Raw genomic sequence first — 26,948 nt, forward strand, 5'->3', positions numbered from 1 at the left:
ACGTAATGTATCTATTCTAACATACCCAGTTCCCTCAACCTCTTTATTGCTGTCTGTGCTATCAGTCAGGGCAACGCAAACATTTTCATTTCATTAAGTGTGGAGCTTTTCCAACTTGTAAGGGCCACTTTAATAGCCACCCTATGCCCTGGGGTCCTTGCCAGAGCATAAAATCACATATCTCAAAAAAAAAAGCCCCAAAGTCAATGAATTCTTACCTATCCAGTCTTATATTCTGGCCCCTTAAACTCCTCAAAATCCAGCCCCAGGGCTACTCCCCTGGCCCCTAATGGCACCTGTGAACTCTTTGGGTGTTTAGTCTCTTTACTCCCTTATCAGGCCCAGCACGGCCCCAGCCAGGTTATGCTGGGGGAGCCATCAGAGAGTGATGTCAATCTGACCCTAAGAAGGAGAGATGGAAAAGAGGAAGGGAGAAGGAATATGGATTTGTCTTAGACTTAAGTACAGTTCCAAGAAAGTTTTAGCCGTTCTGACAAGGAGTCATTGAGCCAGTTAAATCTCAGGAATCTTACATCTCACAGGACCTACCTGCCTTAGTATCCCTGCCATGTTCTAGTCTTGGCTGGGAGCAGCCTGTGGGAAGCATGGCCTTGGTCAAATATGGTGATGGATTTCAGAGCAAAGCAGCTGGAGCAGTCATTTATGTTCTTTGCAATAAGAGATCTTAGAGGCAAATTTTCATGGCCACCACATTCTATCTGGGACATTACCTGGGATGATTTGAGTGGCTGTCGGCTGGCTGGCTTCCTCTGTATCCACATGGCCACTCCATGATGAGCTTAGACCTTTGTACAGCCCAGAGGTCTCAGGGTATTTGTACTTCTTACACAGTGGCTCAGGGATTAAGAGTGAGTGTGCCAAAAGACCCAGGAGGAAGCTGTGGGTCTTCTTATAACCTTGTCCCGAGCCCTGCATGGCATCACTTCCCCCATATCCTATCATTTCACAAGGTCAGCCCAGGTTGGTGATGGGACAACACTACACAAGAAGTGGGAGACTGTCTTTGACACTGGCTACCATGGTGGGATATATACTCACACAAGCTCTTACAATTCTTCATGTGCCTACTACAGGTGACTCTGGCCTTTGCACTTTTCAGCCTTAACTCATTGAATCATTCAGATTAACAGCTCACGAGTTACTGACTTGTTTCTAGGTCCTTTAGTGTACGTCTAAGAAACTTTTTTTCCCCCAGTACTTTTCATTGGACTGCTTTTAAACCTATTTTAGACACTCATATTTTATCTTTAAAAATTTAATAACTGTGTACAAAGACTGTCAATATTAACACACCATTTGGCACTTAGAGAAAAGCATATTGTTATTTCAAAAATAAAAGAAATCTCACAGTTCAAGGAATCCGTACCAACAAAGCACCGTGGAACTTCTTAAAAAGCAAAAAGCTTGTCTTCAAATGTTTTTCATGACTCAACCTCTATTTATTTTAATTCTCTCTAGGCATGAAATGACTTTTGGGGGAAAAAAAAAGTCCTATAAAGTTGTTTATAGACACATTTCCTATTCCAATAATAATAAACATAATTTTCTGGTGTAAATTTAAAAATAATGAAATGTATGGAACACTTGGCATTTATTCATCTTAACCTGTTTCTCCTCCAACGTCTTTGGGGAAGAGTGACTCTGATGAAGGAGACAAAAAAGACCTTTCCAGAAATACCACATACACTCCTTCTTAAAAATAAAATCAAGAGCCTTGGTTTAAGTCCAGCTAGGTTGGGTGCCTGTAAATTCATTATCAGTCATTAACATGGCCCTAACATATCTCCCTTACCTCCTGGTCACAGCAGAATTTTAATCAGGCTTTTCCCAAGCAAAGGGTTTATCCACACTGGTGTAGACTCCGTTTGGAACATTTTATTGGCAATACTGGTGTCATATTTAGGAACCATAGACTTTCGTCAGACCAGGTTAGCTTGAATGACAAGTATCAGTGATCAACTATATTTGAAATATTGTTAAAGTACCTAGAAATAATAGGCATTAAAATTCATTCCATTTACTGCAAGCAAACCTCTAAAGATTTCGTGTCCTCAGTGGAACCTTCATACTGTAATTGTTATTTGGAACTTAATATAAACTCAACAGCAGCAGAGAGACAATGCAGTCCTCTCATTATGCACATGCTCTAGGATCGTTTATTTTAATGCTTTCAAATAAATATGTTCCATGCAGCACACCACAATAACTAAGGAGCAGCAACGTTCTTCTAGTAAATCCATTCATAGTCTGAGTCACCATGTAAAACACCACAGCTCACGTCTCTGGCCCTGCGCCGCAGCATGAAGCACACCACATCTGCACCTAATCATATCCGGCTTCATACGGATTTAATAGGACTGTGCCAGAAGTGCATGTAAGCACAAACTTAACCAGAGGTTTCCAGCTATTAAATACAGCTACTAAGTAGTTAAAAGGCAACAACTAAACCCGTAAAGGCTCCCACCCCCATTTTTGAGACAGAAATATAAAGACAGAAATGCTCTGGTGAATTTCAGGTCAGCAGACAGTAGGGTGGGATACATCTGGAATACTTGGAGCAAAACTGGCACAACATGGCACCCAAAATGTCACGGCAGCACTGATACTGAGTGGACACTGAATACGAGCAGGTTTGACGACTGCAGGTGCTGAGCTCTGGAAGGTCAAGGTGGGGGCATCTCATTTCCACTAGGCTGACAACTCGACGGTGCCTTCCTCCTCGCTGTCAGCTCTGTTAGCGCGAATCTCCACGAGGGTCCTGGCAAATCGGGTCCACTCATCATTGTGGGGAACTGCAAGCTGCAAAGCAAATTAGTGGAAAATGGTGAACAAGATACCTTTTACGACTGAAGTCTTGAAGCCTGCATGACTATTCCTCCTAAAATGGACACACCCCCTTGGAATGTAAAGGAAGCCAGATATTCTGCCTTGAATCATTTAGATCCCTGAAGTAATGCTCTTAAACTGACACTTTAACGGAATAATGTCACTGTTAGAAGCAAAATCACTTGTGGAATTTATAAAACATTTAAAACTTATGTAAACTATGCAATTGCAGTAGCCATGTTAAAGGACCTTCACTGTTGAAAATTCATCACCAGACTTACAGTGAACACAGCAAATAAATACTGCATTATTGACTAGGACTTTGAAAGAAAAAAAAAAAGGAAAAGTATGGTATTTAGGGGGAGGGTAATAGTTCAGTGGTCGAGAATATGCTTAGCACGCACAAGATCTTGGGTTCAATCCCTAGTATCTCCATTTTTTAAAAAATATAAGAGGAATTTTAAATAACTGTGGTATTGTCTTTCTAAGTCAATGATATTGATCCTTTTTTTTTAAGTGTTGCTAATGTGCCTATATATGACAAAAGTATAGCTTACATCTTCAAAGAAATTTTACTACTGTGATATGGTGCTTTGGCTTCTCCAGCAAGACAGTATATGATTATGCCTATGAATAACAGTAATAGTAACTACTATTTACCAAGACTTCTGCTCTAAGTACTTTACATGTATTATACTCATTCCTCACAGCAATCCTATGCAGGATAATCGCATTTCCATTTTATAGAAGAAATTAAGGCACAGAAAATCATCTTGCCAAGGTTGCATAGGTAGCAAATACCAGTGCCAATGTCATCTGGTTCCAATATCTGCATCTTTAGCCAGTATGCTGTACTGACTCACCAAAAGGGAAGAAGGGAGGATTTATAAAATTCCCTAAATGTCTTCTTCCGTGCACAATTTGGTGAGGAGAAAATTAACCCCACCTGACACAAACTGTGTGTGTGAATTTTTGTTAGCTGATTTAAAGGATAATGATTTCTCTAGATAGTATCCAAAAATGAATTGCTTAAAAACATCATGCAAGGGTTTGGAATAGAAAAGTGAATTATTTGAAGATGAGAAGCAGGATCAAGCAGAAGTCTGAATGGTTTTCATACAGAATAAAATTTATTTAGACTGTAGAGCCATTTTCTTGGAGGATTACCCGACATCCATCTGTAGATACTAGTGCTACAACATGCTATCCACATATTCCATAAACATTAATAATATGCATTCATCCTTATCAATATACATTCTCAAAAATAAAAAAGCAAATAAACCTAAACTTTGAGATCACTCTTACAGCTGAAAAATTTCTTATATAGAGAGCCAAACAATTAGAACTTTAAATTTTTCTTACAGGGATAATATTCTCAGATACTGTCTCTCCAAGATAACTTACTGGACAGCAGCGTCATCATGCTACAAAGTATGTTCTTCAGTTAGCATTCTGGTACTAAGGTTAAATGTTTCAAGAATTTGAGATTTGCACATATTAACTACTATATATAAAAACAGATTAAAAAACAAATTTCTTCTGTATAGCAGAATATGAAAAAGAATATGAAAATAAATACATGTATGTGTATGTATGACTGGGACATTGTGCCGTAAACCAGAGATTGATACATTGTAACTGACTACTTCCATTTAAAAAATTCTGAAAATTATATACAGGTGGGGGAAGTAAGTTGTTTAACAACTTATTTTGGTATTCTTACTTTCTTATTTGGTATTTCTTATTTTGAGAAATGAAGTACTAACAAGAATTCTCACTTAGTCATATGAATGAGTTCTGAATGGTTAAATACTTCCTTAGTTATTGAAATGAATCCAAATTTCTTTTCAGATAATGACACAAGTTCACCATATTGTTAGATAGCACTGTTACCCCTTTGCCGAGTCCATTTTGTCTACTTCGAGCTCTTTTCCTATCTGCGTTCCACTATTCTTCACTTTTCTCTTCGATTTTAGAAAATACCGGTCTGGGGAAATGAAGCCCTCAAAATAAATGGTACAAAAGAGCTAACAAAAAGTATAAGTAGCAAAGGGTTGGTAACATATTTCTATGAAAGAACAGGTCCATTATTTCCTATCTCTTCAACTCCTGACCAAGTCCTCCCAAAAAGAACCACAAAATAAAATCTCAAGAAGAGACAAAAGCCGATCATGATAACATGTTTGTAACTTTTTCTTACACAAGATGAGAATCAAGCTAAAGCTAAAACAGCATGTAACTTCATATAATATTAAATATTGGGGAAAAGCAAATCTCACTAATAAAAGCAGTATACTCTAGGGGTTTGGCTCCTAAACATAACACTCTATTATTGGTTAAAATGGCATGAATTTAAGTTACTATATAATTCCATATGTAATGTTTTACTAAAAGCAATGTATGGAAATTATATATTAAACCAAGAAAACAGGTCAATATATTTACATAGTTCCACGTAATGGTAATGGCAATAGCAAGATTGTTAAGAAATCCCCTAATAAAGATTATGAAGCATTAAGGTTTGAATGTGTCCAGATAAAACTGGGGACAGAACTGAGTATCATTTATGACATGTAAAGCTGCACATCTAATTTTCAAAAATGAATTTTTGAAGTCTCATTATCCTTAAAGAAATGGAAGTAGTAATTTTAATACTTTCCCTATAAAACATTAAATTTAGAGGGTTTTATAAGTAGGTTTCAGCAATAGCTGAGTTTTTTTTAAGTGAACTGTTGTTGATTTATAAGACTTGTTGGTTTCAGGTGTCCAGCAGACTAAGCCCTTTTTTTAATATGTATTTTTATTGAAGTATAGTCAGTTTACAATGTTGTGTCAATTTCTGGTGTACAGCACAATGCTTCAGTCATATATGAACATACATTTATTTGTTCTCGTATTCTTTTTCACTGTTAGTTACTACAAGATATTTTTTAGGTTCCACATATAAGTGATATCATATGTATTTTTCTCTCTCTTTCTGGCTTTCTTCACTTAGCATGACAATCTCCAGGTCCATCCATGTTGCTGCAAATGGCATTATTATACTCTTTATGGCTGGGTAGTATTCCATTGTATAAATATACCACAACTTCTTTATCCAGACATCTGTCAATGGACATTTAGGTTGCTTCCATGTCTTGGCTATTGAAAATAGTGCTGCTGTGTACGTTGGGGTGCATGTATCTTTTTGAATTAAGGTTCTCTCTGGATATGTATGCCCAGGAGTGGGATTGCTGGATCATACCGTAAGTCTATTTTTAGTTTTTTAATCAGTCTCCAAACTGTCTTCCATGATGGCTATATGAACTACATCTTAATCCAATCATCTGTTATTGGGATCTGGGTTGCTTCCCTGTCTTGATTATTGTAAATAGTGTTGCTTGAACATTGGGGTTCATGTATATTTTCAAATTAGATTTCCCTCCACATATATACCCAGAAGTGGGACTGATGGATCATATGGTAAGTCTATTTGCAGTCTTTTGAGGAATCTCCATACTGTTTTCCATAACGGCTGCACCAAACTACATTCCTACCAACAGTGTAGGAGGGTTCCCTTTTCTCCACAGCCTCTCCAGTATTTATCATTTGTGGACTTCTGAATGATGGCCATTCTGACTGGTGTCAGGTAATACCTCATTGTAGTTTTGATTTGCATTTCTCTGATAATTAGCAATATTGAGTATTTTTTCATGTGCCTGTTGGTCATCTGTCTTCATTGGAGAATTGCTTATTTAGGTCTTCTGTCCATTTTTGGATTGTGTTATTTTTTTCTTATTAATTTGTATGAGCTGTTTATATATTCTGGAAATTAAGCCCTTGTCAGTCTCACCTTTTGCCAATTTTTTCTCCCATTTCCTAGGTTGTCTTTTTGTTTTGTTTATGGTTTCCCTTGCTGTGCAAAAGCATATAAGTTTAATTAGGTCCCATTTGTTTACTTCTGCTTTTATTTCTATTGCCTGGGTAGACTGCCCTAGAAGTACATTGCTAAGATTTATGTCAGATAACGTTTGCCTGTGTTTTCTTCTGAGAGGTTTATAGTGTCTTGTCTTATATTTAAGTCTTTAAACCATTTTGAGTTTATTTCTGTGTATGGTGTGAGGGAGTGTTCTAATTTCATTGAATTACATGTAGCTGTCCAGTTTTCCCAACACCATTTGCTGAAGAGACTGTCTTTACTCCATTGTATATTCTTGCCTCCTTTGCCAAAGATTAATTGATCAAAAGTTTGTCGGTTTATTTCTGGTCTCTCTGTTCTGTTTCATTGATCCGTATGTTTGTTTTTGTACCAATGCCATGCTGTTTTGATTATATGTATTTTTTCAGGTTATTTTCCATTATAGGTTATTACAAGGTACTGAAAATAGTTCCCTGTGCTCTACAGTGAACCTTTGTTGCTTACTTTTTTTATGTACAGTAGTTTGAATCTGTTAATCCCATGCTCCTAATTTATCCCTCCCCCCTTTCCCCTTTGATAACCATACATTTGTTTTCTCCATATGTGAGCCTGTTTCTGTTTTGTATATACAGTCATTTGTATTACTTTTTAGATTCCACATATAAGTGATATATAGTATTTGTCCTTCTCTGTCTGACCTATTTTATTCCTAAGCATAATATTCTCTAGGTCCATCCATTTTGCTGAAAATAGCAGTATTTTATTCTTTTTTATGGCTGAATAATATTCCATTGCATATATGCACCACATCTTTTTTTTCCCTAAAAAGCATCACCATTTATTTTATAAGCTTGTAGTCATTTTAAGAAGATAACACATGCAGTTGTAGAAGGTTCAATTACGTATCACTCTGTGAAGCATTCCTGCTCATTTAGATCAAATGGCTGTTTTTCAAAATCAATTTCACTCCTTTCTGATTCCACATTTAAAAAAATTTTTGTTGTTGGTGAAGTACAGTCAGTTACAATGTATAGTTTCTGGTGTACAGCACAATGTCCAAGTTATGCATATACCTACATATATTTGCTTTCATATTCTTTTTCATTAATGCTTATTGAAACTTTTTAAAATCTATTTTTATATATGTGGCTAATATTTGCAAATCTCAAACTCCCAAATTTATCCCTTCCCACCCCCTTTCCCTGGTAACCATGATTGTGTACTACGTCTGTGAGTCTGTTTCTGCTTTGAAAATAAGTGTATTTGTCTTTTTCTTTTTTGATTCCACATATAAGTGATATCATATGGTATTTTTCCTTCTCTTTCTGGCTTACTTTACTTAGAATGACAATCTCCAGGTCCATCCATGTTGCTGCAAATGGCATTATTATACTCTTTTTATGGCTGGGTAGTATTCCATTGTATAAATATACCACAACTTCTTTATCCAGACATCTGTCAATGGACATTTAGGTTGCTTACATGTCTTGGCTATTGAAAATAGTGCTGCTATGCACGTTGGGGTGCATGTATCTTTTTGAATTAAGGTTCTCTCTGGATATGTATGCCCAGGAGTGGGATTGCTGGATCATACGGTAAGTCTATTTTCAGTCTTTTGAGGAGTCTCCATACTGTTTTCCATAACAGCTGCACCAAACTGCATTCCCACCAGCAGTGTAGGAGAGTTCCCTTTTCTCCACACCCTCTCCAGCATTTTTAGTTCATGGACTTTTGAATGATGTCTATTCTGGCTGGTGTCAGATGATACCTCATTGTAGTTTTGATTTGCATTTCTCTGATAATTAGTGATATTGAGCATTTTTTCATGTGCCTATTGGTCATTTGTATGTCTTCACTGGAGAATTGCTGTTTAGGTCTTCTGCCCATATTTTTTTTTTAATTGAAGTACAGTCAGTTACAATGTGTCAATTTCTGATGTATAGGACAATGCCCCAGTCATGCTTATACATACATACATTTGTTTTCATATTCTTTTTCATTAAAGGTTATTACAAGATATTGAATGTAGTTCCCTGTGCTATACAGAAGAAACTTTAAAAATCTATTTTTATATATAATGGCTAACAATTTTAAATCTCAAACACCCAAATTTATCCCTTCCCACCTCTTTCTCTAGTAACCATACGATTGTTTACTATGTCTGGGAGTGTTTCTGTTTTGTAGATGAGTTCATAGTGTCCTTTTTTTTTTTTTAAGATTCCACACATAAGTGATATCATATGGCATTTTTCTTTCTCTTTCTGGCTTACTTCACTTAGCATAATGATCTCCAGGTCCATCCATGTTGCTGTAATGGCATTGTTTTATTCTTTCTTATGGCTGAGTAGCATTCCATTGTATAAATATACCACAGATTCTTTATCCAGTCATCTATTGATGGACATTTAGGTTGCTTCCATGTCTAGGCTATTGTATATAGTGCTGCTGTTAACGTTGGGGTGCATGTATCTTTTCAAAGTAGAGTTCCGTCTGGATATATATGCCCAGGAGTAGGATTGCTGGAACATATGGTAAGTCTGTTTTTAGTTTTTTAAGGAATCTCCATACTGTCTTTCATGATGGCTATATGCACCATATCTTAATCCAGTCATCTATTTATGGGGATTTGGGTTGCTTCCCTGTTTTGGCTATTGTAAATAGTGCTTCTGTGAACATTGAGGTGCATGTATCTGTTTGAATTAGAGTTCCCACTGGATATATACCCAGACATGGGATTGCTGGATCATAAGGTAAGTCTATTTTTAGTTTTTAAACAAATCCCCATACTGTCTTCCATAATGGCTATATGCCCCTCATCTTAATCTAGTCGTCTGTTTATGGGGATCTGGGTTGCTTCCCTGTCTTGGTTATTGTAAATAGTGCTGTTATGAATATGGAGTGCATGTATCTTTTGGAATGAGAATTTTTGTCTTTTCTGGATAAACACCCAGGAGTAGGACTGCTAGATCCTGTGGTTCCTCTATTTTTAGTTTTTTAAGGAACCTCCATATTGTTTTCCAACAAATTACATTCCCACCAACAGTTTAGGAGGGTTTCTTTTTCTCCTTACCCCTCTCCAGCATTTATTATTTGTAGGCTTTTTAATGACAGCCATTTTGACCAGTGTGAGGTGGAGCTCATTGTGGTTTTGATTTGCATTTCTGTAATGATTAGCTATGCTGAACATCTTTTCATGTGCCTGTTGGCCATCTGTGTCTTTGGAGAAATGTCTGTTGACGGTTCTGCCCATTTTTTGACTGGGTTATTTTTTTGATTGAGTTGTATGATCTGTTCATATAATTTGGATATTAACCCCTTGTCATTCACATTGTTTGCAAATATTTTCTGCCATTCCATAGATTGTCTTTCATTTTGTTGATGGTTTCCTTTGCTGTGCAAAAGTTTTTAAGTGTGATTAGGTCCCATTTGTTTTCCTTAATTTCTTTTGCCTTGGGAGACTCACCTAAGAAAATAATGCTATGACTTATGTCAGAGAATGTTTTGCCTATGTTCTCTTATAGGAGTGTAATGATGTCATGTCTTATTAAGTCTGTAAGCCATTTTGAGTTTATTTTTGTGTATGATGTGAGGGAGTGTTCTAGCTTCATTGATTTACATGCAGTTGTCCAGCTTTCCCAACACCATTTTTTGAAGAGATTTTTCTCTTCTACGTTGTGTATTCTTGCCTCTGTTGTTGTAGATTAATTTAATTGACCATAGGTGCATCAGTTAATTTCTGGGCCTTCTATTCTGTTCTGTTGATCTATAATGTCTGTTTTGGTGCCAAAACCATGCTGTTTCTGATCACTGTAGCTTTATAGTGTAGTCTGGAAGAGTTATGCCTCTAGCTTTGTTCTTTTTCTCCAAGATTGCTTTGGCAATTCTGAGTCTTTGGTGGTTCTATATGATTTTAGGATTATTCTAGTTCTGTGAAAAATGTCATGGGTATCTTGATAGGAATTGCATTAAAGCTGTAGATTGCTTTGGGTGGCTTGCCCATTTTAACAATATTAATTCTTACAATCCAAGAGCATGGAATATCTTTCCATTTCTTTGAATCATCTTTAATTTCCTTTATCAATATTTTATAGTTTTCAGCATAAAGGTCTTTTACCTTGGGTAAGTTTATTCCTGGTATTCTCTTTTTTTTGACATGATTTTAAGTGGGATTGATTTTTTACTTTCTTGACCTGGTATTTCATTGTTAGTGTAAAGAAATTCAACAGATTTATGTATAGTAATCTAAAATAAATTTTATCAAATTTAAATGTTTGTGATAAAAACACCCTAAAGAGCAACATATGACCTTTTCTTTCTTTCTTTTTTGGGGGGGTGTAAACAAAGTTTACTCTAGGTAGTGCAACTTATTGAGAGATAAAAGCATTTTAAAATATACACATATGTAATATTCATTGTTTCTAAAAACAGTTTAGAACTTTAGCTTTTTAAACTCACATAGTTATCAAAGGAATAAAGCCAATTGCAAAATAAGAATCAACAGAATGCAGTAATCCAGTCATAAAGGACAGTCAAATATGCTTATACATATTCAAGAAATTGAAAATCTAAGTTATAAATAATAGTTCATTTTTATCTTTTTTAAGATTCCACATATAAGCAATATCATATGGCATTTTTCTTTCTCCTTCTAGCTTCTTTCACTTAGAATCATGATCTCCAGGTCCATACATGTTGCTGCAAATGGCATTATTTGATTTTTATGGCTGAGTAGTACTCCACTGTGTGTGTGTGTGTGTGTGTATAATGTATTGCATGTAAATACACACACACACACACATCTTCTTCATCCAGTCATCTGTTGATGCACATTTAAATTGTTTCCATGTCTTGGCTACTGTAAACAGTGCTGCTGTGAACACTGGGGTGCATGTGTCTTTTTGAATTATTTTTTCCTCTTGATCTATGCCCAGGAGTAGAACTGCTAGAGCATATGGTGAGTCTATTTTTAGTCTTTTGAGGAATCTCCATACTGTTTTCCATAATGGCTGCACCAAACTACATTCCCACCAGCAGTGTAGGAGGGCTCCCTTTTATACACACCCTCTCCAGCATTTATTGTTTGTAGACTTTTTAATGATGGCTATTCTGGCTGACGTGAGGTAGTATCTCATTGTAGTTCTGATTTGCATTTCTCTAACACTTAATGATGTTGAGCATCTTTTCATGTGCTTGTTGGCCACCTGTCTGTCTTCTGTGGAGAGATGTGTATTTAGGTCTTCTGCCCATTTTTGGATTTGGTTGCTTGTTTTTTTTTAATATTAAGGTGTATGAGCTATTTGTGTATTTTGGAAATTATTCCCTTGTTGGTTGCATCATTTGCAAATATTTTCTCCCAGTCTGCAGGCTGTCTTTTCATTTTGTTGATGGTATTCTTAGCTGTGCAAAACCTTTTAAGTTTAATTAGATCATTTATTTTTGCTTTTATTTCCATTACTCCAGGAGCTGGTTCAGATAATCTATTGCTATGATTTATGTCCAAGCATGTTCTGCATATCTTTTCCTTTTGGAGTTTGAGTATTCAGTCTTATATTTAAGTCTTTAATCCATTTTTAGTTTATTTTTGTATATGGTGTTAAAGAATGTTCTAATTTCAGTCTTATACAGGTAGCTGTCTAGTTTCCCTAGCACTACTTATTGAAGAGATAGTCTTTTCTCCATTGTATATTCTTGCCTCCTTTCTGGTAGACTGACTGTAAGTGTGTGGGTTTATTTCTGGACTTCTATCCTTTTCCATTGATCTGTCTGTTTTTGTGCTAGTACCACACTGTGTTAACTACTGTAGCTTTGTAGGGTAGTATGAAGCATAATTCTCCCAGCTCTGTTCTTCTTTTTCAAAATTGTTTTGGCTATTCAGGGTCTTTTGTGTTTCCATACAAAGTTTTTTTAAACAAATTTAAAAATATATATTACTTTTTTAAACTATTATTTTAAAATTAATAGTAATAACTCACATTTATATATACAAAACATTTTAACAAAAATAGCTATATTTCCCAAAACAAAAGATCAGGGAGAAGAGTGGCATTGTTCTGTATTTTCTGTAAATGTTTTTAATGTTTGGCTTAATGAAAAAGAGATAGATTCTTTTCTTAAAATTAAAAAATGTAATTGTGGTAAAAGAAATACATAGCATAAAATTTACCATCTTAGACCTAGATACTATCATATTAAGTTAAATAAGTCAGACAGAGAAAGACAAATACCATATGATATACTTATAGTGGATCTAAAAAACACAGATACATATTTTAAAAAGATACTAACCAGAAATAGACTCACAGACATAGAAAACAAACTATGGTTACCTAAGGGGAAAGAGGGGTAGAGATACATTAGGAGTTAGGGATTAACAGATACACACTACTATACATAAAATAATAAACAACAAGGACCTACTGTATAGCACAGGAAACTATATTCAATTTCTTTAAGCAAGCTATAATGGAAAATAATCTGAAAATGTGTGTGTATGTATGTATGACTGAATTACTTTACAACTGAAACTAACACTGTAAATCAGCTGCACATCACTGAAAAATAGTTACCATCTTAACTGTACTAAGTTCACATTGTTGTGCAGAGTTGGATTCTTTTTTGTGTGTGTTTTTTCAGTTTTCATTTTTATTAGGTGAAATTGTTACTGTTTGCACATATATAATGTATTGCATTATATAATTATATATATATACATATACACAAGGTACCACATTTTAAAATTTACATATAGACTGTTCATTGTTTGTAAGAACGTTTAGAGCTTTAGCTTTTTAAACTTACATAGTTATTAAAGGAATAAGGCAAGCCACAAAATAAGAATTCAAAAAGATACATACACCCTGCCATTAACAGCAACATTATTTATAATTGCCAAGATATGGAAGCATCATAAGTGCACATCAGTAGATGAATGGGTAAAGAAGATGTAGCATATATAAGAAGGATATTTTGCCATTTGCAGCCCTTTATTCACTTTTTTTTTCCACTTCAAAAACTGGAATTTTATAACTGGCATAAACATTTCCATTGCATCCAACAGAATAAAATACCTACAAATAAACTTAACCAAGGAGGTTACCTATACTCTGAAAACTGTAAAACACTGATGAAGGAAATTGAAGATGATACAAAGAAATGGAAAGATATCTTGTGCTCTTGGAATGGAAGAATCAACATTATCAAAATGGCTGTGCTACCCAAAGCAAGCTACACATCCAAAGTACTCATAATATTTTTCACAGAAATTCCAGAATTTATATGGAACCATAAAAGACCCTGAACTCCCAAAGCAATCTTTTGTAGGTCTTTTTTTTAATCGTTTTTCTTTTTGTTCTCTTTTCTTATGGTTTGATGACTAGAGAAGTTCCTTTAATATTTGTTGTAAAGCTGGTTTGGTGGTGCGGAATTCTTTTAGCTTTTGTTTATCTGTGAAGCTTCTGATTTCTCCATCAAGTCTGAATGAGAGCCTTGCTGGATAGAGTAATCTTGGTTGTAGAATTTTCCCTTTCGTCACTTTAAATATATCTTGCCACTCCCTTCTGGCCTGTAGAGTTTCTGCTGAAAAATCAGCTGATAACCTTATGGGAGTTCCCTTGTATGTTATTTGTTGCTTTTCTCTTGCTAATTGTAACATTTTCTCCTTATCCTTAATTTTTGTCAATTTGACGACTGTGTGCCTTGGTGGGTTCCTCTTTGGGCTGATCCTGTGTGGAACTCTCTGTGCTTCCTGGACTTGGGTGACTGTTTCCTTTCCCAAGTTGGGTACGTTTCCAGTTATTATCTCACGCCAAATTTTCTCAGGTCCTTTCTCTCTCTCTTCTTTCTGGGACCCCTATAATGGGAATATTAGTGCACTTCATGTTGTCCTAGAGTTCTCTTAAAACTATCCTCATTTCTGTCCATTCTTTTTTCTGTTCTGAAGTACTGATTTCCAGTAATCTGTCTTCTAGCTCACTGATCCGTTCTTCTGTCTCATTTAGTCTATTCTTGCTCGTGTTGTTCATTTCAGTGATTTTATTCTTTAACTCTGGATATTATTTATATTTTCCAGCTTCTTGCTAAAAACTTCACTCTGTGCATCTATACTCCTCTTGAGTTCTCTGAACATCTTGGCCATCATTACTTTAAACTCTTTCTCAGATAAATTGCCTATCTCCTCATCACTTATTTCTTCCTCTGGGATTTTATCTTGTGCCTTGGCCTGGGAGATATTCCTCTGCTGGCTCATATTGTTTATCTTTCTATTTGTATTTTTAGGTAGCTTAGTTAGGTTTCTTGACCTTGGAAAGGAGGCTCTCTGTGGGAGACATCCCATGCGTCTCAGCAATACACTACTCTTTTGTCACCCAAGGGCTAGGGTCCAGCAGGTCCTAATGTAGAGTCTGGCCTGTATTTGAGGATTTTTCACAGGCTCTGGGATTGTTGTTTTTTTATTTCTGGTATCCACCCCCTGGTGGATGAGGCTGGACTAGAGGCTTATGCAGGTTTCCTGGCAGGAGGAGCTGGTGCCTGCCCACTGCTGGGTGAAACTTGGTCCTGACCCCTGGTGGGTAGGGCCTGTCGAAAGGCCTTTGTGGCTTTGGAAGTCTGCTGATGGGTGGGGCTGTGTTCCCACCTTGTATGTTGTTTGGCCTGAGGCTTCCCTGCAGGCTGTTGGGTAGGGCTGGGTCTTGGTGCTAATGACCCAATCAAGATGTTGGCCTCCGGCAAGCTCATGTAGATTAACACTTCCAGAATGTCTGCCACCAGCTTTTATGTCCTCTGGGTGAGCTGCAACTGTCACCTACATCCCCGGTGGGCCTCCAAAACCAGCAGGCAGGCCTGGCCCCGGTTCCTATGAAATCACTGCCTCTGCCTTTGGACCTGGGACACTTTAGATTCTATGTACGCTTCCCTCCATACAAATTTTAACATTTTTTGTTTCAGCTCTGTGAAAAATGTCATTGATAATTTAATGGGGATTACACTGACTCTATAGACTGCCTTGGGTAGTATGGCCATTTTACCAGTTTTGATTCTTCCAATCCCAGAACATGATATATCTTTCCATTTGTTTATGTCATCTTCAATTTCTTTCATCAGTGTCTTACAGTTTTCAGAGTACAGGTCTTTTGCTTCCTTGGGTAAGTTTATTTCCAAGATATTTTATTCTTTTTGGTACGACAGTGAATGGTATTGTTTCCTTAATTTCTTTTTCTGCTATTTTGTTGTTAGTGTATAGAAATGCAACTGATTTCTGTATATTTTGTATCCTGCAACATTACCGAATTCATTGATGAGTTCTCCTTTTTCACTGCTGATTTTGTTAATTTGTGCCCTCACTTTTTTTCTAGATGAGTCTGACTAAAGGTTTATCAATGTTACCTTTTCAGTCATTTCTGTTCTAATCTTTAGGATTTCTTTTCTTCTACTAACTTTGGATTTTGTTTCTTTCTCTAGCTGCTTTAGGTGTAAAGTTAGGTTGAGGTTTTTTTTTGGTTTCCTGAGGTAGGCTTGTATTACTATAAAATTCCATCTTAGAACTGCTTTTGCTGTGTCCCAGAGGTTTTGAATTGTTGTGTTTTCATTTGTGTGAAAGTATGTTTGGATTTCTGCAGTGATCTATTGGTTACTTAGTAGGATATAGTTTAGCCTCCACCTGTTTACAATTTTTTTCTTATACTTGATTTCTACCTTTAGAGCATTCTGGTCAGAGAAGATGCTTGGTACAATTTCAATTTTCTTAACTTCACTGAGGCTAGCTTTGTGGGCCAGCATGTGGTCAGCTCTAGAGAATGTTCCACGCACACTTGAGTGTGTGTTCTGCTGCTTTCAGATGGGGCGCCCTCTAGGTGTCAGCACACACGCCCCTTTCTATGGAGATGGGAATAACAGTGCTATATTTGTCCTTAAAATACAGAATCCCCCTCACAGAAGGTTTCACAGTATTCTAATATAGCTTGGTGCTTTTTTGATCTGTGAAAATTTCATTAAAAAAAATTGTTCTGCCAAGTATTTTCCTCTCTAGAATACCATAATCTTCATAGAAACGTTAGATCACTTTACTGCACACACACAACAAATTCTTGATTAGAACAGCATGAAAACACAACTGCTTCTAGAAATTTAAATGTATCTGCTTCATCCTATTACACTTTTTTCATCTAAGTTGACTATTAAAAAAAAAAAAACCCGAAGTGATCGTAATGTTAGATTTAGAATGTGAGCTGCGCACTGCCCCTTTTTTAGAATTAAATGTCACCATCAGGAAGCACTTTAAGTATAATCTTAGCTTGAATGTGTGAATATATATTCACAAACTGTTTCCACACCTAAAGTAATAATTTTTGGCACTTGAATTACTTGCAGGTAAGACCAAACAGGTGTCCTAACAAACAAGAAGACCACTCTTCATTTTACAGCTTCAGCTGCAAACGGCATGTGTTTGGACAGAACTGTCCTCCTTACCCGCTTCTGGTCCCGACTCTTCTTACCTGGTTCTCTCTGATTAGAAATGGCTAGAAAGGAAGCTCGAGCATAAATGCATCTGAAACTTAATCCAATAGTACCTTAGTCATTAAGTAGAAAAAACATCTTTGCTCATGTTTCTTAGAAGGGCATGACAGCAGTTTTTTTCTTTGACTAAGTAGCATCTGTTTTGTTCAGTGCTGATTCAGTCAGCATGGACTGAGTACCAACTCTGTGCCAGGCACTACGGTAGAGATTAAAGACACAGTGGTCAATTATTTTGGCATATGATGACTATGAAATACAGATGAAAATTATCCTGTTTTCTTAGGTAAAAATCTATGAATACTGGCATCTTTTTTTTTTTAAACATTACTGACATTCAGAAAGCTAACGGCCTAAAATTTACCTTCTTACAGTGACAACTGCAACATTTCCTGGTATGCTGCTGTGTGTCAAGCCAGGACCAGGTAAGTAATTGGCATGTTAATGACACAGCTTCAGCATCTCTTCAAGTTTCTATCAAGGCATTAAAGGCTAAATCTAGAGCATCACTACAGATTCTTTTTCCTCCTGAAAATAGTTCAGAATAATTGTCAAACAATTTACATTTCTGGTAGGAAAAATATTCAGAAGTTTCTAATGGTGATGATGTCAATTAATTTAAAAAAAATATGAGAAATACTTTGAAGGAAATAGCTCATAATTACCTCAAGGAAATGCCATAAGGAAGGACTTGTAAACATTGGCCAGTATTGTACTGAATCAAAGTGGATCTGGAAACATTTTCTGCCTTCAGAGTCATCTGCCAAAGTCCACTTGGGGTCAGGGATGACTCTGAGTTTCCTACTGCTTCATATACAGGGTTCAACAATAGCCAGTTCACCACCACCATCTCTATAGTTGGATGACTTTTATAACTTTTTTGCTAAATGTATAAAGCATTTTTATATGCCAATAGCACTCATGGCTCCAATTCCAGAGAGAACAAAATCTTAGCCCTAAGAATAACTGCCTTTTATAGAAATGATATGACTGTTTTTTACAGCTAAAGGAATTAAGGTTAAAGGCAGTTTCTAAGGTAGCAACTTGGCCATAAGGAGGAGATAAAATGAACCTCAGATTCAAACAGGAGACTTAAGGCCTGCTCTCTTTTAACAGGTAGCACACAGACGGACAGGGAGCTAAATGATTTGCACAAGACCACACAACTTACCACACGGTAGGATGGCGCCGTTGGGAGCCTTACCCCTTTAGGCAATGCCAGCATACCTTGGCAGAAGGACATGTGTTTGGAAACACCTGCTAGAAGATTCTAAAGATTGTTTTCAATCTTCTAAGATTCTTGGAAGATGAAAGGTCAGAAATAAGTTGTGGAAAAATTCATGAAAAGTAATCATTTTCATCCTCCCCCCTGTTCTCTGAGGCTGGGCCATGACTCTGCCCCCCTCCCATCTGCATGGAGTGGAGGGCGCCTGCACCCTGCCCTTCCACAGCCCAGAAGACGCATTAGGCTACCACTGGGTGGCCTGCCTGGGCTTCTCGTGCACAGTAACTAGCTTTAGAGAATGGAGCCAGGGTTGACCTTTTTTCCACCTCAGACATCAGCCATAGTTTCTTTCACAGCTCTGAAAACTAATTTGCTATGCGTCTTTACGAAATTTGTTTAAACATTTCAGATCTTTACTTCCTGCTTTATGAGAAAGGAATTTTGTGATTATCTCCTAGGATTGCTGCAAATATTAAGACAGACCTCTCCTCATATATAAAGAGCTTGGCACATTATAATGTTTTTTCCTGTATATTTCCTTCTTATTATTAATTCCCTTGCCTCTAAATTTTTTTTTTTTTTTGGTTCCCTTCTCTCTTTTCTTTCTTCCATTTTCTTCTTTTCGCCTATAGGAAGCTGCATATATTTTATCACATTTGCTTTCTTAAAAACCCACACCAATCATTTCCTAGAAAGTCATACTTTTAATAGCTATGTTTCATGAGCAGGGTGTGGGGAAAGAATTCTTTCAGATCACAGTTCTCCTGTCAGTACTTTTTACTGCTAATTTAAAAAAATTAGATTTTTTAAATTATTTCTTGTAAATATACACATACAAATGTATCTTTTTCAGTTTTCAAATATGACCAATACAGCTTTATCTAGCTATTTCCTCTTTGTGGCACTTTCTATAGTGGCATTCTACATTTTTAGGTCAAGATGTAAGGCTTGGTAACCACTGAATATGGTGTTAGAAAAATCAAATGACTTTTGTTAAACACACAAATATCATTCATGTGTCCCTTTTTATAAGCACATGGCTAAACATTTTGAATAGTCTTCCGTCAAGCCTCCTTCATTTGTTAGTAATTTTAAAGGGTTAAGAGTACCTAGCGGCTGATTTTAAATAGCCGCATCATCTGCAGGAACTACCAGCCCAGTGCTGTTATTTTTTATGGTAAAAATATCTGTCTCAGGCACTGCTTAGTATAAAAGTAGGTTACTTTAAAAAAAAATCCTGTATAATTAAGACAGAAAAGTATTCTGTAATTTCACTTTGGCTTCTCAGATACATTAAGCATGGCAAACAAATTAAAATGAGCAGGACTCCAGGTTTCAGGATGAATATTCCATGGATGTGTGGTGCATCACCATCTTTGTAATCTTTCAATTAAGTGGAGTCATTAAAAAAAAAAAAAGGCTGGGACGATTATGTTAACCATAGATTCCAAACAGATACACGACAATTCATCTCCTGTCTTGACCTAAAAATGAAAGTCTTCTCTAAATAGATACCTTACAGATTTTTACCTTTCCACTTTAATACGTGTTAATTTTCTTTTTTTTTGTGATTGTTACTGCCTTTACAGAAATCGGGAACGCAAACGTGGGTTTCCCCAGAACAACTGCTAAGCCCGTCTAAGCTCTAAAAGCTTTTTTAAAAGTACAATTATTAACGGCACCCCAGTTCAGGAGATTGCAGACTTAGTGGTGTACAAATACACATCTGTGTTCAGAGGAAGCCTGTATTTTTTAGGACAATCCCTTTGCCACACACACAGATGGAAGCAAAGTGGGAGGTAAGCAGCAAGGAAACAGCCGCTGGAACAACCAAGCACACTCGCTTTACATAAATACAGCTCCACTGTATTTAACTCTCGGTAGAGTCTAGCATCACTGGTAACAATGGATGAAACCACGAACCAAAATTCCAAGCCAGAATGCAGTATGCAGAGGGCATAAATATACTACAGTGCTCCACCACAAAAAGATACACTGTGTGGTAACTTAGTATTTGCAGCAGTTTTTCCACAAGTCCAGAAAGGAGAAGTTACATTAGTTTCCTCCTGTAGCATCTGCTATTACCACTCTAGGTTACAATTTCTGTGAAATTTAGCAGCGTGCTAAACCATACTAGTCTGATGATATCTATTTTTTGGTTAAGAAAGAAAGAGTTTCTTTTATCTGAAAATGCCATCTAAGGGAACCCTCATCCACTCATGAAGCTTGTGATCTCTCTGGTAAAGTTCTCTTCCTAGTATCTTTAAATGAGTGGCTGACTTTTATAGCATGTCTGTTAGAACAATACTTTTAAAAAATCCATTATCACTCAATTAAGGAAAGAAAGGTAGGACATAAAAGTAAACAGTAACAAATATGGGTCTGTATCAGTAAGCCAGCAAACGCAGAAGGAAATAATTCTAAACACTATTCTTTAAAAAATGAACTTTTAAAACTAGTCTTCATGTTAAAGGACACATGACAGAATTCTGAAGTTTTTACCTGTGGAGGAGGAAAAAATATCCCACAGCTGAAAAGAAAGTTAATTCTAAGGCCTAACAATGACCTTGTTCATGTTCACATTTGTATTAAAATCTTACCCTCCTTTCTTCAGAAATGTTTTAAGCATTATTTTTTCTATTATTTGAAACAATTTATTTCTCTATTCAAAAGATGGGAAAAAATGCTACAAACATTTGCTGATGGGCAATAACGGAAAATAAACTTTTCAAACGTCATTACCACTCTTTTTCCGTAACACAAAAGATCAAGAAAATCACAGGGAAACGAAAAAGCGTGTGCTACTCAAACTGATCTGTCATGTTAGCTGACTAAACATATAGCCCTTCTCTTTCTGGTATTTTTAACTATAGATTTTCTAGTAAATTCCTATCAAGCACCACATCTTAGCAGTATTGACAAAAAGGCGGCTTATTGCTAAACACCTTAAAAACATTTACCAAGGTAATAAAAGAAATGTCACTCCCTCCTACTGAATGTTTGGGCATAAAAGAGGTATTTTTATAATGTAGTTCATGATTTACCATATCTATAGTGTCCAAAAAAAGCACAATGGGAAGGAAGCATTTTTCCAGTGGTTTGACAACTATTTGAGTCAACTGTTAGGCTTTCATGACACTAGTGGCCAATTGCTCACTTTTAAAAGCACAGGAGGGGAGAGCGACTGGGATAGAGATTGGGGAGGAAGGACAGGCTCTTTTCTAAATATATTTTCCACATATCTGTTTCCGTGCAAATAAAGGTACATGGATTATGTCTTCCTGTCCATCAATCTGCAGCCAACTTGGAGGCTGCTCTCTGAACAATTCACACAGTAAAGCTTTTCTTTCACATGTGAAACATCCGTTCACCAAAGTGTGCACTGAGTGCCTGGAATGTGCCAGGCACTGTGCTCGGCCAGGTTATCCGGTCCAAACATACAACTGGCAAGCAGCTACTCTGTGTGTTTCTGTGGACGTGGCACTCGAGATCAAAAAACTACTGAGGAATATGATTAACCAAACAAGGGCTGCCAAACTGCTTTTTCCCCCTAAATCAAAGGCATGACTAGTTTTTAGGGTACTAGAAGATGTTCACTTTTTACCCAAGGATCCCTAATGCTAAGACAAAAGATTTTATCTAAATGTTGGAAAGTATTGGCTGGGCATAAGGATAAAGATCTTAAGCAATGGACCACTAATCGGTTTTACCTGCCAGCCTAAAAAGAGCACAGAATTTCTTCTACAATGTTAAGCTTTGATGATAGTCTCTAAATGATAAATAATTCTTGTTTTAAAATGGGAGAGATGAAGCAAAAATAAACAGATGGGACCTAATTTAACCTATAAGCTTTTGCAAAGGAAACCATAAGCAAAACAAAAAGACAACCTACAGATTGGGAGAAAATATTTGCAAAAGATGAGACTGACAGGGGCTTAATTTCCAGAATATACAAACAGCTCATACAACTTTAAAAACCCAATCCAAAGATGGGCAAAGGACCTAAACAAGCAATTCTCCAATGAAGACTTACCATTGATCAATAGGCACAGGAAACAATGCTCAATATCGCTAATTATCAGAGAAATGCAAATCAAAACTACAACCTCACACCAGTCAGAATGGCCATCATTCGGAAGTCCACAAACCATAAATGCTGGAGAAGGTGTGGACAAAAGGAAACCCCCCTGCACTCTTGGTGGGAATGTAGTTTGGTGCAGCCGTTATGGAAAACAGTATGGAGATTCCTCAGAAGACTGAAAACAGACTTACCATATGATCCAGCAATCCCACTCCTGGGCATATATCCAGAGGGAACCTTAATTCAAAAAGACACATGCACCCCAATGTTCATAGCACTATTTACAATAGTCAAGACGTGGAAGCAACCTAAACATCTATCAACAGATAACTGGATAAAGAAGTTGTGGTATATTTATACACAATGGAATACCACTCAGCCATAAAAATGAATAAAATAATGCCATTTGCAGCAACATAGATGGACCTGGAGAATGTCATTTTAAGTGAAACCAGAAAAAGAAAAATACTGTATGATATCACTTATATGTGGAATCTAAAAAAAGATGAACTTATTTACAAAACCGAAAACAGACTCACAGACATAGAAAACACACTTATGGTTACCAGTGGGGGAAGGGGGTGGAAAGGGATAAACTGGAAGTTCGAGATTGCAGATATTAAACAACAAATTCATACTGATAGCACAGGGAACTATGTTCAATACCTGTAACTTATGGTGAAAAAGAATATAAAAACGAATATATGTATATGTTCATGTATGACTGAAGCATTGTGCTGTACACCAGAAATTGACACGATACTGTAAACTGACTATACTTCAATAAAAATATTAAAATAAAATGTTCTGATAGCTGACATTCTCAAAAATTCATGAAAACTTCCCTTGAAAGTAGAATATAATGATTCATTTACTTCCTCACTTTGTAACTCCAACCTAGATGGCATATAAATATTTACACATAAACATTTATAGGCAGCTATTTGATTTCATGTTATGTTTTCGATATACCGAGAGTAATACACACAGAGAAGAAACAAATAACTTCATTTCAATACAGGCCCATGTTCATCGAGACTCACATATGACTGAAGCAGCTTCATGCTTGGCTGGTCTAAGCTGTGATTTGAGGCTACTGTTCTAAGCAGTAATTTTTCAAGATAAAATTTAGCAGTTTTGAAATTCTAAAACTAAACACAATTTTGTCAGACAGAAAAAAAATTAACACTATAATTAACAACTGCTTGAAAATCCAAACCGCTATTGAAGATGACAGTTTGAAACCATAGAAGAATCATAAAGATGATTAATTACACAAACCGATACTTGTTTCAGAAGGTTTATATTCACAGACCATTTATCACCAAAATGGGAATATATTAATTTCATTGAATATTGCAAATTACCATGTACACATTAATTTGGCTTTTATAAAATTAGATATGAGAGTTTTCTTTTCACTTAATCAACTACTCCATAATACATAAAAGTCATAAGTATTTTCTTATCAATTCAGAAAAAAAAAGTGGCTTGAAAATATTAAATCCATTTTTATGAACTGTTGCTACCTGAATAAGCACACTATATAATAATTAGTTTAATCATGGCCTTTTACATATGTAACTATCAAAATAAAAGCCACTGCTCTTGCATTCACTATAAGATGAATAATTATAACATTAATTGGAATAGCACTTTTTTCTTTTTAAACACTTTTCCTAGAAGAAATCAAGTTAGTGCTAAAGTTATAATCATACATTTAAACCAGATTACTTTATTTCAAATATATATAATCTATTATGACAAGGAAATGAATTAATATATTACTTGAAAGTAGCTTATTTTATATAATTATATTAGCACTCCAGATCTGCCCACACAAATATGCCTTTGTGCTTTTTGAGCTAACGGCACGAGTTTGTGGCTATGATAATAAAAGTCCAGGTTAAAAACTGGAAAGTCCTGATGTTTTGTTTCTATATCATCAAATATCTAGATATTACTGGTAGAACTAAGTTGGATTTTCAGTTTTTATCTGAATGTTTGTCATCACAGAATCCTTTATGCCAAAGTCTTGGCTTTTCCATGGAGGGAAAAGTCAAAAGACGTGTTTAGCATCAGCTAATGAAAACATAATTGTTTATCCACTGAAGAAGCAGCCAGTACTTGCAAAGACCTTCAAAAGTCTGGCAACTTATGGCCACACTCACTTAATGAGAAACACAAGACTTTCGGGTGATTATACCTGGACTAGGGGAAGCTGAGCCTAGCTCTGCCCTCCTCTTCTGGAGGCTGTCAGGCTCGTCCTCAGCTGGGGATAATGGCCTTCATAAAGCACAAGAATTAAATCGACTGATTTCAAGTGCGGTTCTTTTTTATTAAGGAACTCTTATTTGAATTAACCCCCAAATTTCAGTTTAACTTCCTACTTTGTGTCTTGCACCCCCACCCACACCCCATGGAGGGTAATTATTTATATTCAGGGCACAAATTCCTGTGGAAAGTGGATGCAGGCACTGTCCTACTGGAAAACACGAAGTAGTTCCACAAAGCAAACGGTTACTGCCTAAGTGTAATCCACTTAAAAACCATAAATGGTACTTATTCTGTGTCACTCAAACCCACTCTAACTGCCAATACTTCTAAGTTTATCAGATGCTCCTATATTGAACTGCTATTTAAAGTACAAGAAAAATGGCTCATCAAATCTCCTCTTATTCTTGTTCTAGCTGGCTAGGAGAACGGTTTGAGGCACTTGTTAATAGTCTTTGTACACTGCACCTTGACCATCACTCTAAAATACATCATGGGTCATTTTTCCTGTTGAGACTCCAAATAAACTTTTCATTCTAATTTTCAATTTCAGCTTTAAAATATGTTCAAGTGAACATTTAAAATCATGCTTTATGGCGTTAGCAGTTGCATTTGATCTCTCATATTCTGCATTTTTTTCTTTTCCGAGTTTTTCAAGGCCATTTTAACATTGACAAATGTCCAATTTATTATATTTACTGAAATCTATAATAAAATGACTGTCATTCTTTTGGCCCCAGTCACATCAAACAAGCTACATGAAATGCTGCCAAAGTTCAGGGTTAAAATTTAAAGATTAATGCACATTTCCTTGGGTGATTAGTGAATGGGATACCAAACAAAGCTAGCACAGGAAGATTTAGTCATCTCCCACATTACAGTTTTAAGTTGCCATTCTATTTTTCAAATTCTACTTTAAGCTGAAAACAATTTTGGAATTTTATCATTTGACTACTGTAGAAATAAAACCAGGGATTTGAAACTTATGTGTATTTATCATAACTGAAAACAAAATCTTCCCTTGAAGAGGTTAATGGAGAAAAGGAATGAATAGGAGGTGGAAGATAAACTGCTTCTTTCAAAACTGGAGCTGCAAACAGCATTCTAACTAATTCAGATAAGCAGCAAACATAGTTGTTAGGGGATATTTATGACAGCTGCATCTGTTTGACAGCACTGAAGCAGAGACAATGACAACGGGCTTTCTCTAAAACACATCTGCAAGAAAGACAGGTAGATAGGCTGACTGTCAATCATTAGGACACATGTATAATTCTATATTCATTGGCCCATGTGCTGTTACAATAGTTCCATATATATGTGTATACATAGAAAAGCTTGCTATTCGGTAAAGGAGCCACGGCAGTGAGTAATTTTTATTTTTACTTCTTAATATGTGTGTTCACACATCATTTTAAAAAAATCCAACAATGATTAACAGGTCTCTATGAGTGTATTCTGAAGAAGAACGCACCCAACATTTTCAGGTTGTATTTGTAGTTAATTTATGACTTGTTATCTTACCCATCTTTCAATTAATTGAATGGGACCATACAGCTCCAAAACAAATAGACTACATCTCACAGTTTGGGGAGCACAATCCTCAAAACTTATTCAAGAGCTAGGCTCATTTTAAAATTTAGATCTCAGAAAATTTAAATGGTGCATGCAACCACTGTGTATTTAAGTCACTTTTAAGATACATGAATAGAATAAAAATTATAGCCAAATAATAAAAAGGGTCTTCTCTGTCTTCCACTGAATTCACGTAACTTCCATTTATGCTAATAGGAGTTGAGCACCTGTTCTACAAATAGACCCCTATCTGTGAAAATAAATGTGTACAGTATGTTTTCCAGACACAATGCTGAAATCAAACAACCAAAAATGTGTGCTATATAAACAAAGCATCATGTGGCCTACCTGAAAACACTGTGGTTTTATATTTTACCTCCTTAGTCATAGGCCCTGAGATATTACTCATGCCTCTGCCATTTAAATGTAACAACAACAAAAAAAAGAGGATGGACAAACTCAATCTGGTGATTTCAGCCAGCTCGTAGACAATCCTCTGTTTACCACTTCAGAAGTTCATAATAAATTGCATCAGT

The 26,948-nt window shown here is 36.1% G+C and overlaps 1 protein-coding gene across 3 annotated transcripts in view; it reads right to left on the reverse strand.

Annotated features, from left to right (window-relative positions):
• Positions 1–1,881: 1,881 nt before the first annotated feature.
• The window catches only part of DYNC1I1 (dynein cytoplasmic 1 intermediate chain 1), a 377,849-nt gene continuing 352,782 nt past the window's right edge, over positions 1,882–26,948 (reverse strand). For all 3 annotated transcript variants that reach the window (XM_045508648.2, XM_010972445.3, XM_010972429.3), the window contains one exon: positions 1,882–2,820. In XM_045508648.2, coding sequence (XP_045364604.2) covers positions 2,710–2,820 — 111 coding nt within the window. In that variant the 3' untranslated portion in view covers positions 1,882–2,709. The remainder of the gene's footprint in view (positions 2,821–26,948) is intronic.

Source organism: Camelus bactrianus, chromosome 7 (assembly GCF_048773025.1).
Source record: "Camelus bactrianus isolate YW-2024 breed Bactrian camel chromosome 7, ASM4877302v1, whole genome shotgun sequence".
Classification (NCBI taxonomy): Eukaryota; Metazoa; Chordata; class Mammalia; order Artiodactyla; family Camelidae; genus Camelus; species Camelus bactrianus.